Source organism: Canis lupus, chromosome 9, assembly GCF_011100685.1.
Source record: "Canis lupus familiaris isolate Mischka breed German Shepherd chromosome 9, alternate assembly UU_Cfam_GSD_1.0, whole genome shotgun sequence".
NCBI classification, from domain to species: Eukaryota; Metazoa; Chordata; class Mammalia; order Carnivora; family Canidae; genus Canis; species Canis lupus.
In genome coordinates this window covers 34,763,073-34,783,919 of record NC_049230.1, presented here as the reverse complement: position 1 = coordinate 34,783,919, position 20,847 = coordinate 34,763,073, and the positions used below count along the sequence as shown (strand labels likewise).

The following is a 20,847-nucleotide window of genomic DNA, read 5'->3' as shown; positions in this document are numbered from 1 at the left end:
GCTCAAGATTCTCTCCTTCTCCCCTTGCCCCTCACCTACCACACTTTAAGTCTTTCTCAAATAAATAAATCTTTAATAAATAAATGTGTAAATCGAAAAAACTCAGAATAACAATTTTAAATGTAAATATTCATGATTTCCTACAAGATAGAATATATTATTTGATTATTAATATTATCTTCTAAATATTTTATAATTCAAGTTGTATTTGACTATATTTCCTCTATAAATACTAAGTTTTCTTTCCAAAGTGTCTATGCTTTTTCATACTTGCCAAAAACCTATTTGCTTAAATTATGAAGAAGAAAAACAAAAAAAGCATTTCTACTGATAATCCCATTCCTACCAAAAAAGAAATGAGTGAATTAAGTCAGGGAATAAATGTTGTAGGTTGAGCCCTATTACACAACATCCAACTCTACATACACATTCTGGAGAAGAAAATTTATACATATTCATACTTCATTTGTAATCAGTACTTTTCCAAAAGTAAACTAGTTCATTCTATCTCTAAAACCAAGGTTTAATTATGGAAGTTAATAAAGATTAAAGAATAAACTACATAAGAATACAAACACTTTTTGAGTATATTCAATTAGAAATATATAATCTACAAAGGATATGCTAATTAATTATGTTAGTCTCTTTATTTGTAAATCTAAGGCTATCAAAATCCCAGTCCATCTCCCTCCCTCACTGCCATGATCTCTAAGACAAAATACTGTATTCATGTATGAAAAACATATTTCACATAAAATATTTAGTAATTCAGGTCTTTCAATACATTTTAGAAATAAACATTTTATCATGTATTGATATTAAAATTCAATAAATGAGAATAAACTTTGTCATTATACGAAAACTATCAGTAACAAAAATATTCATATCAAAGATACTTTGGCCAAAAGAAAATGCCATCTTTTTAAAAACAATGGAGTTAAAAACTACAAAGTATCTATATTACCAACATACGCCTTTTAGTAAATATTTTACTGTCGAATTCCTCATATATGGAAAAGCACCATGCAGTTTCACTTTAAAGACATATTATGAATAATCTACTATAATAATAAACTCCTTTGTAATGAATAACTATATAAAATGAAGTTACAATAATTTACCATTTATGTCTATGATATGACCCAAGTAAATTGTACAAGTGTCACTGAAAACATGATTGATACTTGACTCCTGTGTGCAGTAATAATGGTATTATTTCACTGCCAATAAATTGTTTACCTGCTGTGTGGTTTCTAAGGGTCGAATTCTTTTCTTCTCTACTTGAAAATCATCATTTTCATCTCTTTTTATGGATGCCTGTTTCTTGGCAGATAGCTTTGCAGCCAGTGTGGTTTTTTCAGGAGAGTCTTATACAAGAAGTCATAAAAAATTAGCATAAATAACTTAGGCAATTTTTCCAGGAAAAGTAAGAATGATGATATTAATTAAGATTTCTCAAAATTTCGTAACATACTTTAAAACATGAAAAGCTCGACATATTTAAAAGCATTTCTTTACCACTGAGTTTACTTTAAAAAGATACAAGATTTTGAGAAATATGCTTTCAATAGGAAAGTCCAATTCTGGGTGCCTGGTTAGCTCAGCTGGTTAAGTGTCTGCCTTCAGGTCATGTCATGATACCAGGGTTCTGGAATCAAGTCCACATCAGGCTCTCTGTTCAGTGGGGAGCCTACTTCACCCTCTCCCTCTGCCTGCTGCTCCCCCTGGTCATGCGCATGTGCACGCTCTCTTGTCAAATAAAAATCTTTAAAAAATAAATAAAATTCTCATTCCAACTTAAAAACAAATAGGAAAGTCCAATTCCGATACAATAGGTTTATGCTTTTGTAAACCATTTCCGCTAATAGTTTAAAAATTATGAGTCTCACAAGAAAATGTATTTCATCTATATAAAAATCTTTCTCTACAATGTCTCAATGTCCCTGTGCACTAAGCTTCTACATTATTTTTTTTTAAGATTTTTTATTTATTTATTCATGACAGGCACAGAGAGAGAAGCAGAGACACAGGCAGAAGGAGAAGCAGGCTCCATGCAGGGAGCCTGACATGGGACTCAATCCTGGGTCTCCAGGATCACACCCCCGGCCAAAGGCGGCGCTAACTGCTAGGCCACCAGGGCTGCCCTCTATGTTCTTTAGACTTAAAAATACAATAAAACCAAGCTCCTATTATCTGCCCTTTATGGTGATTAATGACCTCTTTTTTAAAAATTTTTTTATTAATGACCTCTTAATCATCAAAAATATTAATCCAATTAATAAATGTGAACACTAAGGTTTTAAAGAAGTCAATATGCCCAATATCATAAAGCTTCTGAGAAGCAGAACATGGATATGACTGATGCCTGCTGTTGGACTCTAAAATCCATCAGCATAACCTCTAGGGATACAGTGAAATAGCACTGTCTTCTTAAAATACAAAAACATACTTCCTTTTTCCTTATTTTCTGTAACACTATTCATAACTGCTCCTACACATTGGTTTTTCATTTTCCCTAAATGTAAGTGTTCTTAAAAGTACCTTCCTTCCTCTCAGCTCTTCTCTATACATTCCCTCCATTCCCAGGGCTTGAATTCATTTAACAAGCATTTATTTTACTGAGTCCATACAATTCCAGACACTATGGATAACAATGAAAAAGAAACAGCCTCTGGCTTTAAAAGATTTATAGGCTATTAGAGAAGAAAGCCCTATAAGCAGGTCCAATAGTATTTTCAAAAACTAAGCCTGTAAAAACACAGAAGTAAATCTATGCCACACAGCATTCATTTTCAAACTTTTTCTTGGTGGACTATATTTTTTATAGATAATATTGCTTAAGAAGTGCCTGGATGGCTCAGTCGGTTAAGTGTCTGCCTTCAGTTCAGGTCATGATCCTGGGATGGAGCCCCGCATTGCATGGGCTCCCTACTGCTTCTCCCTTTCTCTCTGCCTGCCACTTCCCCTGCTTGTGTTCTGTCAAATAAATAAAATCTTAAAAACAAAAGAAATTGCTTAAAATTTCCAGAATAGAATAAAAGACTTAGAATTTCCTGACTTATTGTACCCTTGCCTTACAAGCCATGTTTTTTCCTATGACTCTTAGGAACATAGTTTATTTTTTTTTTAAGATTTATTTATTTATTTATGGGGGGGGAGGGGGGGTGGGCAGAGACACAGGAGGAGGGAGAAGCAGGCTCCATGCAGGGAGCCCGATGTGGGACTCGATCCTGGGACTCCAGGATTGCGCCCCAGGCCAAAGGCAGGCGCCAAACCGCTGAGCCACCCAGGGATCCCAGGAACATAGTTTAAACACCACTATATTCCAGGGGCATCTGGGTGACTAAGTCGGGCAACCAACTCTTGATTTTGGCTCAGGTCATGATCTCAGGTTGTGGGATCAAGACCTGTGTCCGAATACTGCGAGATGTAGGGTAGCAAGGAAAATAAACTGGTTCAACCACTTTGGAAAATGTTAGTGGTATCTATTATAGTTGAACATAAACACACACTTTGACCAGGAATCTCATTTCTAGGTGTATATATATATATATATATATATATAATAAAAAATATCCATTTGCACTAGAATGAACAAGAATATTCATAATAGCATTAATAACCAAAAGTAAAAACCACTCATATGTCTAACAACTGTAAAACAAATAATAAACTATAGAAGTAATTTACAAAACTACTACTATATGTAGTAACATCAATGAATCTCAGAAATACAACATTAAGCAAAAGCAGACAGTACAATGTGCAAGAGTGCATATATAATTCCATTCCTATAAAGAAGTAAAAATTATCAATTGTGACAGAAGGGAGGATAGCAATTAGGGAGAGCTGCTATGTTGTAAGTAATGTTCTATGTTTTTTCTCTAGGGTGTAGTTACAGGATTGTGTTTACTCTGCAAAAATTCATCAAGCTTATACATTTACTATCTGCATATTTTTCTGTATTTAGGTTGTATCACATTAAAGAACTTACTTAAAAAGTATAGAGTATCAGAATACAACCCTGATCCCATCTGATTCTTCAAGAGACTATTCTAAATAACTTTAACTCACAATCACATTAAAATGCAGGCTGCATATATATTGACAACTGATTTTTACAAAGGCACAAAGGCAAAGCAGTGGTTAAAATCACTTTTTCAATAAATGGTGCCAAACAATTAGATATCCACATGCAAAATAAATGAACTTGGATCTCTACCTCACATGATATACAAAATTTAACTTGAAATAGATCTTAAACTAAGTAAAAGCTAAAACCATACCTGGTTAAAAAGTCTATACTCAAAATATACACAGAATTCTCAAAACTTAACAATAAAAAAAAAAACCAGAAATGTGAACAGGAATTTCATCAAAGATACACATAGCTAAGAAGCATTATGAAAAGATGTTCAAATGTCATAAATGATTAGGGAAATGCAAATTAAAACCACAATGAGATACCACTACGTACCTTTTAGAATGGTAAAAAAGCCTGACCATACAAGTATTGACAAGGATGTAAAGAAATGGGAATTCCCAACCACTGTTAGTGGGAATGCAAAATGATAAAACCACTTTGGGAAACAGTTTGGAAGTTTTAAGAAGTTACACATAAGTGATCTAGTCATTTCATTTCTAGGTAATTACCCTAAAAAAATGAAAGCACATGCCCATAACAAAGACTTACACACAGATATTCACATTAACTTTATAAATAACAGCTTAAAACTAGGAACAACTCAAATATACCAATAGGTGACTGGATAAACAATTTGTAGTATAACCATACAATAGAATATTACTCAACAATAAAAAGGAACAAACTGGGCAGCCCCGGTGGCTCAGCGGTTTAGTGCTGCCTTTAGTCCAGGGCCTGATCCTGGAGACCCGGGATTGAGTCCCATGTCAGGCTCCCTGCGTGGAGCCTGCTTCTCCCTCTGCCTGTGTCTCTGCCTCCCTCTCTCTCTGTCTCTGTCTCTGATGAATGGATGAATAAAATCTTTAAAAATAATAAAATAAAATTGTTTAAATAAAAAAAAAAGGAACAACTGTTGATACATGCAGCAGCATGGATAAATTTCAAAAGAAATAAGTGAAAGAAGCTAGACAAAATAAGTGTATAAACTATGATTCCATTTAAATAAACTCTAAAAAAATGCAAACTAATGCAAACTACAATGACAGCAAATCAGTGGTTGTTAGTCATGGAAGGCTGGGAAGGAGGGATAACAAAGGAGCATGAGAAAACTTGATGGACATGTTCACTATCTTGATGCTGGTCAAAGTTTAATGGAGGTACATCTATGTCAAAACTTACCAAAGTGTATCATTTATATATATAGTTATGTCAAGTATATTTCAATAAGGCTGTTCTTTAAAAAATACAGGTGGTGGGGAGGCCTGGGTGGCTCCGTGGTTGAGCATCTGTCTTTGGCTCAGGGCATGATCCTGGGGTCCTGGGATCAAGTCCCACATCAGGCTCCCTGCAGGGAGCCTGCTTCTCTCTCTGCACTTTTTCAATAAATGGTGGCTAATTTAAAAATAAATTTTTAAATAAAATTTAAAAAAAATACAGGTGGTAGGGGTGTCTGGGTGGCTCAGTCGGTTAAGCATCCGCCTTCAACTAAGGTCATAATCCCAGGGTCCTGAGATCAAGCCATGCATCAGGCTCCCTGCTGGGTCGGGAGCCTGCTTCTCCTTCTCCCTCTGTCACTCCACCTGCTTATGCTCATTCTCTCTCTCAAATAAATAAATAAAATCTTTGAAAAACTACAGATTGTGTATAAACATAAACCAGGATTCTTATAATTATCTAAAAGTCAGTTCCATTCATTCATACAATAAATATTTTTCTAGCACCTACCATATGCCAGGCACTCTGCTAGGTACTAAAGATATGACGATAAGCAAACTGACATGGTCCCTGACCTCACGGTGTATATAGTCTGCTATAGGAAGCAGAGCTTGATAAATGATGTACACAGACATATGGAAGATACAAACTGTGACAAGTGCTATGAGAAGGAGAGGTACACAATAAGAGGACAAAATATAATAGGGAAACCAAATCTAGTCTGATAGAAAGGTCAGTATGGCTCCATCAAGGAAACGACATTTAAGCTGAGACCTAAAGGAAATGCAGGATAACAAAATGAAGATGGGACTTTTCTCAGAAGAAACACTAAAATAAGCAAAGGTGCTGAGGCAAGAGAAAACATGACCCTCTTAAGGAACAGAAAGAAAACCAAAAGGACTAAGGGTCAAAACAGTATAGACAACACTACTGGCCACCTCCCCAGCATGTATTCAACCATTTCTTCCTCATTCTTAACAGAATCATACTTCAGTTCAAGCAGCTACCCTCCTCCACACACAGTCATGTCTTTTAAAGGTAGGTAACTCCAACCTTGATTTTAGAAGTGGATACTATTTAGGGGCACCTGGGTGGCTCAGTCAATTAGTGTCTGACTCTTGATTTCAGCCCACGTGGGGCTCCATGCTAAGCAGGGAGTCTGCTTTAGATTCTCTCCTCTCCCCTTGCTCCTCCCCCACTCACTATATCTCAAATAAATAAATAAAGTCTTAAAAAAAAAAAAGTAGAAACTATTTAGACTTAAGTCATTCATGGCAACCCCTTTTGTTCCTGCCAGTGATTAACAGATGGTAAAAGCAGGAAAAGAAGTTATTACATGCTCTGAACAAGAGATGGCACTTTGGACTAAGGAGGTATCAATGGAGGTGGAGGTTTGCATGGAGAAATAAGGAAGAACAAAGCATACAGGACATGTCCTAAGTTTTTTTGTTTTTGTTTTTTTAAAGATTTTATTTATTTATTTATGAGAGACACACAGAGAGAGAAGCAGAGACACAGGCAGAGGGAGAAGCAGGCTCCACGCAGGGAGCCCGACGTGGGACTTGATCCCAGGTCTCCAGAATCACACCCCGGGCAGAAGGCGGCGCTAAACCACTGAGCCACCGGAGCTGCCCATGTCCTAGGTTTTTGGCTTAGGTAAATAATGGTTAATCCTTTCCATATACTCAAAGATAAAGAAATATTTTTTAAAATTAATAATCTTGGATATTCTAAGTGTATTTCTCTTAAATAAATATAGTAAGAACTACTTAAGGATCATATTTAAAATATCCCTGATTCTCTATTCAGCCATAAAAAAGGATGAATTCTTGCCATTTGTGACAACATGGATGGACCTAGAGGGTATTATGTTAAGTGAAATAAGTCAGTGAAAGACAAATACTACATGATTTCACTTATGTGGGGAATCTAAAAAACAAATGAATAAACAAAAAGCAGAAATAGACCCAAAATACAGAGAACAAACTGATGGTTGCCAGAGAGAAGTAGAAGATACAGGCTTCCAGGAACAGAATGAGTAAGTCACAGAGATAAAAACAGAGATGAACAGAGATAAAAGGTACAGCATAGGGAATATAGTCAATGGCACTGTAATAGCATTAAGGTGATGTACGGTAGAGACACTTGTGGTGAGTACAGAATAATGTGTAGACTTGTTGAATCACTATGCTGTACATCTGAAACTAATGTAAGTAATGTAATGTGTCAGCTATACTTTAATTTAAAAAGCTAATGTATATTTTCTAAAAAAGCCTCATATAAGATTTATTGGCCTCAGAAGTTCCAGCAAACTCATAATGATGAATAAATGAAACAAATTACATTTTGTCTTACAAACCGGTATGTTTTAAAAAATTTTAACATATAATTTTTTTTAAGATTTTATTTGAGAGAGAGAGAGAGAGAATGTGGGCATATGCAAGTAGAGGAAGGGGAAGAGGGAAAGGAGAGAGAATCCCAAGCAGTCTCCCCATCTAGCACAGTGCCTGACAAGAGGTTCAATCCCACAACCCTGATATCACTACCTAAGCAGAAACCAAGAGTCGGACACCCAGCCAGCTGAGCCAATCAGGCACCTCCCCAAAATCCTAACATATAATTAATAATACTGCCTACAAATAAGATCAATTTCTAAATATCATTTATTGTGCATTACCCTCTTCAAAAAAATTTAAGCTAGCAAAATGTCAAAATAAATTATAAATCAAGACAAGAATAAAATAGTCCAAGGATATCTAACTATTCTATGTGTTATCTAAAAATAATTCCAATAAATAAATAAATAAATAGATAGATAGATAGATAAATAAATAAATAAAAATAATTCCAGAGAAATTAGGTGGAGATACATAGTCAGGCTAAACAAATTTATCTTAATTAAGTCTCACAACGGCAATACTTAAGACTACTACAGATACCAACAGAGCCAAGCAAAATATAAACTACCTTGACAAGTTGATGAAGTGTCATATCTTTCAGAAGGTGGTGTACTCGGACTGTTGAAATGATGTGAAGTTCCTTGGTTTAAGTCAATGTTTGTAAAATTCTTTGAATGGCATGCACAACAACATGACGATGATACTTCAGTTTTACTTAAGCTTTCATCCACTAGCTTCCCTAAAAAATGAAAGAATCTCAAGTTGTCATATTTCTCATTTAAAAAACATTTATCTTCCTCTGCAACTGGGGAAAGCAACCATCCAATTTGCTCAACACTGGGGGGTTTTCTAAGATATAAGATTTTCAGTGCTAAACTTAGAAAAGCAAGTGGCAGATCTGGGCAAGTTAGTCACCTTATCTCCAACATCAAATTACAACAAGAGAGAGACACTTAATGACAGAAATATATAAAGAGAAGTTATCATCAATTTACATAATTTATAAAAATTAATAGTCAAAGATTAATAATGTTAACTATTCAGGTATTCATTTATACTGACATTTATGAAAATATCAAGTAGGGAAGATTAAAATAAAGACCTAAAGGATATTCTTAATTACTGCTATTTCCCTGAAGAAACTGAAAGCCCAATATAGTAAATAGTGTAAATACATAAGGGTTAAATCATTCCCACTTTATACATCTATTTCAAATAGAAACATGTTTCATGATGTATCAGTTCTGATACATGTATCAAAATATATTTTAAGATCAATATTCAAATTAAATAAAACAAGTAATTTTTAATAAACAGAATACATAATAAGAATAGGTTTACATTGTGTGCCTACATGTATACTACATTTGATCTTACTCACCCAAAAGGCCAAGAAGTGACTGCCTACATGTATAAATACAGTTCAGAGATACTAAAAAAAGGTGAATAATTAATTTATTTTCTATGAACAGTACTGACATTATTTTCCCATCTGTACTACATAAATAATAATTCTAATTTTCAGTCTCTCATTAAAATTTTAAGTTATTAACAGATTATCCCATTTTATTTATTTATTTTTAAAGATTTTATTTATTTATTTATGAGACACACAAAGAGAAAGAGAGAGAGAGGGAGAGGCAGAGACACAGGCAGAGGGAGAAGCAGGCTCCATGCAGGGAGCCAACATGGGACTCGATCCCGGGTCTCCAGGATCACGCCCTGGGCTGAAGGCGGTGCTAAACCGCTGAGCCACCCGGGCTACACGCACATTTCCTTTTAAAAACATATATATATGGGGGATCCCTGGGTGGCTCAGCAGTTTAGCATCTGCCTTTGGCCCAGGGCGCGATCTTGGAGTCCCGGGATCGAGTCCCACATCAGGCTCCCGGCATGGGCCTGCTTCTCCCTCCTCCTGTGTCTCTGCCTCTCTCTGTCTCTATGTCTATCATAAATAAATAAATCTTTTAAAAAATATATATATATATATGGTATATTCATATAATGGGATACTATATACACACACACACACACACACACACACAGAAGAAAATATATTTATACATACCTACATACGCTGTGGTTAACTTTAAATTTTCCTAGTACTTTAGGTCAAATCCCCATCTAATTATGTAACTAAAACATATCCAAAACTGTATTTCAGACTCATTATGTATATTAGCTAGTCTTTCATAAAAGTCAATGTTACTAGGCCTTTGTTAGCAAATAAAATAAAAGTAATGGAAAATAATACATGTTTATGAAAACAATATTACAATAAACTTTTGTTTATCTGGCATCCAAACAAATAGAAAAATCAATTAGAATGTTTTCTTTACATATTCCATGGTCTAATGTTGTGAGGAAGGGATAGATAAGCAAATATATTAAACAATGTACTCAAAGCAATTACTAGCATCACGACAGCCTCATCTCATATCTTTTACATACAAATTATCATAATCATTTTCATAATGATAAGTAAGCACTCCAAGATTCTTATATATACTCTAATTCATCAAATAAAAGACTATATTATGTTCAAAACTGTTTTAGAATTAACTGAACATATTTTGCTCTGTTAAAATTCTTTTGGAAGATATGTAACTTGGGGAACCTGAGTGGTGGTGTGTCAAGCATCTGTCTTTGGCTCAAGTCAGGATCTCAGGATCCTAAGATTGAGCTCTGCTGAAAGGCTCCCTGCTCAAGCGGGAAACCTGTTTCTCCCTCTGCCACTCCCCCTACTTGTGCTCTATCTTGTTAGCTCTCTCTAAAATAAATAAGTAAATAATCAAAATCTTAAGAAAAAAATTTTAAAGAATATATATAACTTATAAAGAAATATTTAAAAAACAATATGTACTTAAATTTGCTAGAATATGGTTGAGTCATTCTGGATAAAAAGTACTTTATTAAAATATCTTTTTCTGTTCCCAATAAAGAACCTGAAGATATCAACCAACTACTTACCACTAACAGACTGTTGCCATGCTAAAGTAGAACAAAGTAAGGCTAAGCTTTTCCCACTTCCTGTAGGACTCTCCAACAAACAATGTTGCTTACTGTTTAATCCTCTGACAATCTATGGACACAAAAACAATAAAAAAAAATCAATAAACAATTTACTTCATTAGGATCTCTCTCCATCAGATATAAATACAATAACAATGAGAAGTAAGAATGCACTTCCACGAACACAGCAATAGCAGGAGGGAGAACCGATACTTACTTAACCCTAGACTTTATTTCTTTATACCTCTCCCTAAAATTATTATGGCCTTAAAAACATATCAAGCAAAAAAGAAGTGAAGAGAAGCAGTTTGTTGCTGAATCATGTTATAAAACTAGAATATAGCACATAAGTACCTTTGATGAAAACTTAATGGAGGATACTGCTCATGGGAGTGTAAATTGTTAATCACTCTGTAAAGAAATTAACAATTCCTAGTAAAGTTGAAGATACCCAACTCCAGCAAGTCCAGTCTTATGTATATACCCCAAACTTTTCCCACATGAACACAAGGAAACCTGTATAAGAAAGTTCATAGCAGGGATGCCTGGGTGGCTCAGCGATTAAGCATCCGACTTCGGCTCAGGTGATCCTGGAGTCCTGGGATCGAGTCCCACATCAGGCTCCCTTCATGGAGGCTGCTTCTCCCTTTGCCTATGTCTCTCTCTCTCTCTCTCTGTCTCTCATGAATAGATAAAATAAAATCTTTTTTTTTTTAAAGTTCATAGCAGCATTGTTTATAATTGCTAAAGAATGTAAACAACTAAAAAAAGAATGTAAACAACTTAAGTCTATTAAAAGGAAAATGGACAAAAAAATTCTGATATATTCATATAATGTAATACTATACAGCAAGTAAAATGGATTAACAATCAACAGGCCTACATCTTAATAATATTAAGCAAAAAAAAAAAATACGTCAACTTCTGCAGGTAAGTAAAGTATCATGTCATTATTCAACATTTAAAAATGTGTGAAGTAATATTCTATTGCTCACAAACAAGGTATAAAGTAAATATAAAATATTCAGATTTAACAAAGTTGGAAATTTGATTTACTTAAGTTTTTATATTAATTTGCTATATGACAACTATCTCAAAAAATTATGATGAGAAATATACTAAACAGTATGTTCTGTGTAATAGCAAATATTTTGTAGAAAGCAGTAATTCTGGGGTGCCTGGGTGGCTCAGTCAATAAAGTGTCTGCCTTTGCCTGGGATAATGATCCTCAAGTCCTAGGATAAGCTGGAGTTGGGCTCCCTGCTCTGTGGGGAGTCTGTTTCTCCCTCTACCCTTACCCCCCTGCTCTGCTGTCTCTCTCTAACAAAAAAAAAAAAAAAAAAAAAGACAGTTATTCTGCAAAGTAAATACAAGTTCCAACTGAGCTAAGAATGTTTCTCAGGGCAGCCAGGGTGGCTTGTCGGTTTGGCGCCGCCTCTGGCCCAGGGTGTGATCCTGGAGACCCAGGATCAGGTCTCACATTGGGCTCTCTGTGATGAGTCTGCTTCTCCCTCTGCCTATGTCTCTGCCTCTCTCTGTGTGTCTCTCATGAATAAATAAATAAAATCTTTAAAAAAAAAGGGGGGGGAATAAGAATGTTTTTCAGAATGTTCTCTTTGTCTCCATTATAACCATGAAATATACAGTTTAGCAGTGATCAGTACTACTTTTCCAAAGGCTAGATGTTCTTTTTTTCTTTTTAAGGCTAGATGTTTTTCAATGAAACTGGCAAATATTTTCAATCCATTTACCATCTAAAAAAATGAACAGTCTCATGAATTGTAAGCACCTATCTTACTAAAAAATTAACTATTAAAAGATACTTACAGAATTCATCATAGCAAGCTGTGATGGGTAAGCTTTATAAGGAAAGGTAATCTTCACCCCACCAATTGTATATTCAGACCACAATGAAGACATTATGCTTTACTATTTACTTCAGATTCGTAACTGCAACAGAAATGAAAATCAATATTGAAACAATGTCATTCAAAAAAAAAAAAAAAACAGATATCCAACACTAGAACAGATGTCTGGAAATAAAAATTGGAATAAATGTTTAAACAAAACAAATGGGGAAGTAAAAGAATGTCCTAGTCTTATAAATGACAGTGGATGTCTTGGAATCTGACAAGTATGGATTTGTATCACTGCCATGCCAAAGCTGTGGACTAGGAGTTAGAAAATATAACTCTAGACCAGGTTCTGAAAACAACTCAGATATGTTACCTTGATCATGTCTCTTCACTTCTCTAGACTAAGATCCTTATTTGTAGTAACTCCTAACTTAAACTGTTGTGAAAGAGAAAATGCCTTGACACTTAGTAGGCTCCCAATAATTCGTATTTAAGGGTCAGGGGGGTATAATGGAAAGGTGAGTTTGGACTAAAGCACATCTAAATTTGAATTTTTCTGTGTGAGTCACTTAACCTCTCAGAGCTAATTTCTTCATCTGTGAAATGTAGATAATACTACTCATTTGATAGGGTTTTCACAAGAATTAGCCAGACACGGAGTTCAAAATTAAATAACAATGTCTGTACACTACATGTACTTAAGGCACCCTGTGGCACCTGGATGGTTCAGTCACTAAGCTTCACACTTCACCTCAGTTCAAGATCTCAGGGTCCTGGGATCTAGCCCCACAGGGACTCTCTTTGTCAGCTGGGACTCTGCTTGTCCCTCTGCCTCTCCCTCTGCGCATGCTCATTCTCTCTCAAATAAATAAAATCTTTTTTTCTCAAATAAATAAAATCTTTAAAAAATAATAATATAGAGGGGTGCCTAGGTGGCTCAGTTGGTTAAGTGTCTGCCTTCAGGTCAGGTCATGATCCCAGGATCCTGGGATGGAGCCCCAACTGCTGCTTCTCCCTCTCCCGCTACCCCTACTTGTGCTCTCTTGCTCTCTCTCTCTCAAATAAATAAAACCTTTGAAAATAATAATAATAGAATAAAAAATAACATAATGGACAGAAATGTGCACAGACTCTAGTATCTAAAACAGAAGTGATCTACTTTAATCTCCCTCTTTCTAAACCACCTTTTCTTAATCTAAAATAGATTAAATTCAGGGATCCCTGGGTGGCACAGCGGTTTGGCGCCTGCCTTGGGCCCAGGGCGCGATCCTGGAGACCCAGGATCGAATCCCACGTCGGGCTCCCGGTGCATGGAGCCTGCTTCTCCCTCTGCCTGTGTCTCTGCCTCTCTCTCTCTCTCTCTCTCTCTCTCTCTCCCTCTCTCAGTGTGACTATCATAAATAAAAATTTATTTTAAAAAAATAAAATAGATTAAATTCAGAAACTGATCTCTTGCTATTGCATACAGAAGTTTCTGCGCACGACTGCATTTTTTTTTCTGAAAAGAGAGTCCATAAATTTCTCATTCCCAGAAATACATAAAGAAATAACTCAAAGGGGGGGGGGGGTGATATATATACATTGATAGCACTTTGTAATAGTGAAAAAATTTAGTAGACTCAATCTGGGGATGGAGGGATGGTTGAAATAGCAACGCAAAAGATTAGAGAGCCAGTAAAACCTTAACCATGGCCTATGTGCTCCAAAAGGACCACTACTCTAAGGTATTTTCCAGTTGTAGTATTTTTTACTTCTGTGCAGCTCTGAGAATGAGATTTGGGGGAACCCAACCCTTTAATCTGAACTAACAGCTCAGCGCTGGCCTAGTTACTCAGATAGAACCTCGAAATCAATCCATCCCCCGCCCCAGTTGTGGCAACAGGCATCTCAAAAGGGGTAGCTTCCCCCGTACATGGAATAAAGCAAACAAAACCCAAAATACACAACTATCCGCCTCCCGCCGTCGCCCCCTGCCGCCAAGAGTGAGCGCGGGCCGCCGTCTATCCTAACAGGCCTGGGCTCCCGGGAGGGGAGGACAGGCTCCCTCCTCCTCCCGCAGCCCGGTGAGATCCCAGAGGCCCTGGTGATCCAGCCAACCCCGACCGGCCGGCGAGGAGTTTGGGTGAAAGCAGAAAGCACTCCGCCGGCAGGCTTCGCGCTCTCCCCCCGCACGGGAGACAAACTTGCCTGTCCTGAGGAAAACTGAAGCACCACTGACTGGGCTCCGACTCACGGGAGAAAAGGAAACAGATATCCGCAAGTACAGCAGAGCGCTGGCAAAGGGTCACACGCCTCTCTCCCTTCCTCAGCGGGCCGCGGGAGGCTTCGGCTTTCCGCTCCAGCTCGCAGGAGTCCGCTCTACAAGGCTCTCCCAGACGAATTCCCGCCTCCCGCCCCCTCGACTCCCGGCATCCAATCGCCGGATGAGCCCAGACAACCAATCACCCGCCTCGATCAGGATTCAAGTAGCCAATCCCGGTGCAAGGTTAGGGGGCGAGAACTCTGACATCCAATGGAAGCCTCCGCAAGATGAACGGACCCAGGGCACTTGGCGGCACCGGAAGGCGAGCGACAGAAGAGGGAAGGACTCTCCCAAATTTGGGGGATTTAAAGGAAAAGAGTTCTCCGTTGGACTTTTTGAAACCGGTAAGTCGTGCAAAGATTTCTTGGAAACTCGAAGTCTCTAGCCTTAAAAGCTGTAGACAGAAAGGAAACACCTCTAAGCCTTGCTGAGTTCTCCGAGCATTCATCGGTGCCACGCAATTCAAATTCGAACTTCACTAGTAGCCACGCTATCGGAAAGATGGAGGCGGGAATTGCGAGACTGAGCCAAACCAGGCGAAAAGATTCGATGACAAGATTTCATAATATTCAAGGCATCCTCAGGTACCAAATTAAACCAGACAAACGCTCGCAAGGTCTTCCAGCACCAGGTAACTTCTACCTCTATTAAGGCTCATCCACCTTCTGTCCCTCCCGAGACCAGTTTATTCTCCTTTGCTAAGAAGTACACTTAAATTTTCTCAAAATTAGGTTAATCTCTCTGAATTGTTATTTTTAAAGAGTTCTGTATAGCCTAAACTTGGCTAAAATACTAGTGCCCCCAAAAGCAAAACCTGAGACATTTTCACAAATTCGAGAAACTGGTTTGAGAGTGAGGTGTGTGGCAGGAGGGAGCAGCAGGAGGCGAGCTGATTTGTTTGCCTCACTTTCACTTTTACTAGTCCCCAAACGCCAAAACTTAGTCTAAAAATAAATTCTGCCCTTCAGTCATCTCAGACTCAGAAATTTATCCTAAATAAGTAATCTAAAAGAAAGAAAAATAATGCTTCAATTTGATAACGATGCCTATTGTAATACTGAAAAAAAAATCACAAACTTCCCAGTATAGTAATAGGGAGATGGCTATATCAATTCAATCATCATGAAGCAAATAAAATAATTATAAAGATAAATTGCTATAAACCATAATTATAAAAAAGTAAACAACTTGCAAAAAACAATACCATATAAAAGTAAATGAAAAAAAAGCAGACTCTAACTGGGTACTGTAAATTCCATTATGTGACAATATGTGTGTATAAGCAAAGATGAAGAGAAAGTACCAAAAAACATAACTTACTGTTAAGACAGTTGAGGGATAATTTATAAAAATAAGACTGTAAAAATACCTTCAAATTGTTATTCTGCATTTACACATATTTAAAATATCTAATCTTTTAAGTTACTGCTCCAGGGAAACTATTCTGATTTTCCTCTCCTAAATTCGTAAGGCTCTCAACCGACTCTAACCTTGTATTGTCATTTGATGTACATGGCATAATAGAAGAGGGACACACATAGATTCTGGAGCCAGAGAGTCCTGGACTCCAGTCCCTCAAAATGTCCCTTTCAAGTCAGCAGCAGTGAAATGAAACACAAAAAACCACAAGTTCATTTGATAAAGAATATGAATGTTTATAAACCAATATTCAAAATAGCTGCACACATCTTTCACTTGAATAAAAAAAATCACATTGTGACAAATCTTAGAACCTTAACTTAAAATACATGAATATTAACATTTACTAATATATTTACACATTTATTTACATCATCAACAAATCTGATGAAAAACAGCATATGTTATTTTAACACAGCAGGTTTTGACCAGTCTTTGAAAAGTGATCCAGGAATGTGCACTGCATTTAGTTAGAAAACATATTTCAACCTTTTCTGAACTCCTATAGATTACCTACTCACACAAAATATTTCAAAGCCTCAGTTTAAAAACTAAACTAAACAAAACAGGAGCAGTTGTATTTAATCTTAAAAGACTTATAAAACTGCCTTGTTTAAAAATATGAAAATTCTTATGGTATTTTTTAAGTGTATGCTTTTACTTTTTGCATCAAAATTACTTACTTGAACATTAAGCATCTAATAAAAGTTATAAATAGTCTATCATCTAGGATACTGTGTACTTCATGATTTGAAACAGTTACAAATTAATTCTTATATAATACCCTTATGAGGTAGGGCCAGTAGTAATCAAGTTTTACAAAGGAGGAAACTGACATGTGCCTATAATGTAGTGAGAAGACTGAAGTTAAATTTCTTTTCTTAAAAATCACACTTTCTTATTAGCCTACCTAATTTCTTTTACAAGTGAAGAGGTCTGTTTCAAGGTAGGGGACTGGGGCAGTGGTTGTGAGGAGTGTGTATCACTCAGGCATTATCTCAGAAAGCAATGAGAAATAACTTCTACATTGGATATTTAACTAAGGAAAAAAATTAGGATTATGAGTTACCTGAATGCATCTACCTAATCAATGGAAGTTACTAACAGACAAATGCAAAATCCTTCAACATGGTACATTACATACTTTTAAATTTTTCCTGAGGTCCAAACACTATATATATATTTTCTTACTCAGAGATCTTCTAAAATTATGATGTGAATTATAATCCTGATAGCACACCAAGGGCTCTTTAATCTAGCCTGTTTCGCTGCTCTAAACTTTAATTAGATACCAATGTATTCCCCCCCCGCCGACTGACCATTAGGTAAGTCCGTAAAACATTATAAAAATAAATCTTATAAAAAAAATTAAATGAGATCTCCTTTCAGATTCTTCTCTGCACAAAGATGTTTCTGTAAACACTTTTAAATTAGTATCTTAAAATTTCAAATTATTCAAATATCTCTTTAAACATATGTCTCCATATTAGTAAAAATTGAAGCAAATATGTAAAATCTTAAAATTCTCATCTGTAATTCCATGGAAATCATTTACAAAAAGCCATCTGCCTTTTTTAAAGTCTTGTCAATACTATTTCTAGAGAAGCAGAATTCTACCTTACATTACTATTACTTGCATTGCAAGTTTTAGTGATTTCTATTGGGTATTTAAACTCCTAAGTTTTCCTGAATTCTCCCTTCCCTTTTTCTCCATTTCATCATTGCATCATTGTCACACTCACTGTTACTAGCTGACCTTAAACACTAGGGCTACCCAGAGATTGATCTTTATAAGAAATTAAAGGCATGGCACTGTTTCTTCATCGCGAAAGCTAAACAAGGCCAAATTCATTTTCTAGTAATGAGTTTCTTAAATGTGCTCCCAATAGAAAAAAAACAAAAAACAAAAAACAAAAAACACTCCACTGCTACAGTATAAACATACCAGAAAAGTAGATCCAAAGAAGTGCCAATCAAATACAAGCAAGCATAATCCTTAAGAGAGTTCTAAATTATACTCATGTTGAACTGAATCGTTTAATGATTTCAAGACGTTATTGTTCCCATTCAGGTTAGAGTTGTTATAAGATGCAGTTTCAAATTGAGTATATGCAGCAAACAGCTTCATTTTTTTGTTTTACTTTTTTCTAAATTCCACTAACACTCATGTTTATTATTTCAATTATTGTGCTTTCAATACAGTGACAGAGCTGTACATCAGGATCCATACTTCCAGTGTCCCCAGATCCATTTTTATAAAGTGGATCTTTACAGATACCAGACCATCCACTTGGCTTCTCCTTTATTTGCTGAAGACCTAAAAACATAAGGAAAATAAATTAATTAATTAATGCAAGGAATCTATGCAATGAAAGGCCGGGACACCTGCACTCTGATGTTTATAGCAGCAATGTCCACAATAGCCAAACTGTGGAAGGAGCCTCGGTGTCCATCGAAAGATGAATGGATAAAGAAGATGTGGTTTATGTATACAATGGAATATTAGCCATTAGAAACGACAAATACCCACCATTTGCTTCAACGTGGATGGAACTGGAGGGTATTATGCTGAGTGAAGTAAGTCAGTCGGAGAAGGACAAACATTATATGTTCTCATTCATTTGGGGAATATAAATAATAGTGAAAGGGAATATAAGGGAAGGGAGAAGAAATGTGTGGGAAATATCAGAAAGGGAGACAGAACATAAAGACTCCTAAATCTGGGAAACGAACTAGGGGTGGTAGAAGGGGAGGAGGGCGGAGGATGGGGGTGACTGGGTGACGGGCACTGAGGGGGGCACTTGACGGGATGAGCACTGGGTGTTATTCTGTATTGTTGGTAAATTGAACATCAATAAAAAATAAATTTATTATAAAAAAAATAATGCAAGGAATCTAGAAAGGAGTTTGGCCTTTTGTTTGACATTAAAACAACTTAGAGGGGATCCCTGGGTGGCGCAGTGGTTTAGCGCCTGCCTTTGGCCCAGGGTGCGATCCTGGAGACCCGGGATCGAATCCCACGTCGGGCTCCCAGTGCATGGAGCCTGCTTCTCCCTCTGTCTATGTCTCTGCCTCTCTCTCTCTCTCTCTCTCTGTGTGACTATCATAAAAAAAAAAAAAACTTTGAAAATAAGTTACTACTTACGTGTAATAATTGGATCAATGTCTCTTGTCTGAGTGGCAACATCAGAGGCACAGACTTGCCCTATTTGGATCAGCAAAGACATAATATCTTCATACAGTGGAGGAAATGCTCGACAAAAAGAGACCAAACTTGGCAGAGTTGGCATGAAAAAAGCATACCGCTTAGCCTGTGTTAAAACTGTTGGAAAGAAGTTAAACAATACTTTACAAATATAAATTAAACATATATGGCCTATTAAATATAATAGCCATATTAAAACTAAGCACCACACTCTGTGCAGATTACTAAATTTTCTAAGATAAGTCTGATCCTTGCTTTCAGGGAGCTTATAATCTAGTAGACAGCCATCATCCAACATGTAAATTCTTATTCTCAAGCACCATGAGTGAATTATGTTATTTAATTCTCACAGCCTCATAAATGAGGAAAGTAGTATTATGATACCTCTTTTATAGAGAAAAACCCTAAATGAACCTTAGATTAAGAAACTTTTCAAGGCTACACAGCCAGCTAGTGGAGTTGGGATTGAACTCAGGCAGTTAAGTTCCCAACCACTAAAAATAATAAAAACGAAAAGAAAAATGAACAAAGTATTGTGGGACCACTAAGAAAGAATATGAAATTAACTAAGCCATAACTTTAAAAGACTGAATTACATATTTTTTAATTACATATCTTTTAAAATAGTTTAGTTTGATACCATTTTACTCTGCAAACCAGACAGTGATTAAAACATTCATCTAGTATCTAAAACTAGTTTAGTTTTAGAACTTAAGGAAACTATATTTTTTTCTCTTATTTATATATCATGACTGTATTTTTCTGGAACTCTAAGCCTTTGTAATAAATTATAATTTGTTTTCTGTTGATATAATTACATTCAGAAAGCAGACCTGATTTTCATTTGTAAAAGTTTTTTTTTTTTTTAAAGATTTTATTTATTTATTTAGAGAGAGACGGGACGCCTGGGTGGCTCAGCAGTTAAGTGCATCTGCCTCTGGCTCAGGGCGTGATCCCGGAACTCCGGTGCAAGTCCCACATCGGGCTCCCTGGATGGAGCCTGCTTCTCCCTCTGCCTGTGTCTCTGCCTCTCTCTCTGTGTCTCTCATGAATAAATAAATAAAATATTTTTTAAAAAAGAGAGAGAGAGAGAGTGACAGAAAGATAGCATGCACATGTGTGAGCAGGGGAAGGGGCCAACCGGAATGGGGATCAAATCTGAAGCAGACTCTGCACTGAGCACAGAGCCCAGTGCAGGGTGTGATTCCACAACCATAAGATCTTGACCTTAGCCGAAATCAAGAGTCTGACATCAACCAATTGAGCCACCCAGGAGCCCCTGAAAACTTATTATA

General features: G+C 36.4%; 2 protein-coding genes across 6 annotated transcripts in view; both read right to left on the bottom strand.

Annotated features, from left to right (window-relative positions):
• BRIP1 (BRCA1 interacting protein C-terminal helicase 1) overlaps positions 1 to 15,103 on the bottom strand; it is a 180,355-nt gene extending 165,252 nt beyond the window's left edge. The window contains exons 1-5 of the mRNA XM_038547960.1: positions 14,814 to 15,103; positions 12,598 to 12,720; positions 10,729 to 10,840; positions 8,327 to 8,497; positions 1,240 to 1,367 (exon numbers count right to left, since the gene is read on the bottom strand). Coding sequence (XP_038403888.1) covers positions 1,240 to 1,367; positions 8,327 to 8,497; positions 10,729 to 10,840; positions 12,598 to 12,690 — 504 coding nt within the window. The 5' untranslated portion in view covers positions 12,691 to 12,720; positions 14,814 to 15,103. The remainder of the gene's footprint in view (positions 1 to 1,239; positions 1,368 to 8,326; positions 8,498 to 10,728; positions 10,841 to 12,597; positions 12,721 to 14,813) is intronic.
• A 1,455-nt stretch (positions 15,104 to 16,558) lies between these two features.
• INTS2 (integrator complex subunit 2) overlaps positions 16,559 to 20,847 on the bottom strand; it is a 52,529-nt gene continuing 48,240 nt past the window's right edge. For 3 of the 5 annotated variants that reach the window (XM_038547962.1, XM_038547964.1, XM_038547963.1), the window contains exons 24-25: positions 19,493 to 19,669; positions 18,495 to 18,664 (exon numbers count right to left, since the gene is read on the bottom strand). In XM_038547962.1, coding sequence (XP_038403890.1) covers positions 18,495 to 18,664; positions 19,493 to 19,669 — 347 coding nt within the window. Of the gene's footprint in view, positions 18,665 to 19,492; positions 19,670 to 20,847 lie in introns of all 5 variants that reach the window. The other 2 variants (XM_038547965.1, XM_038547961.1) reach the window with 2 other exon arrangements.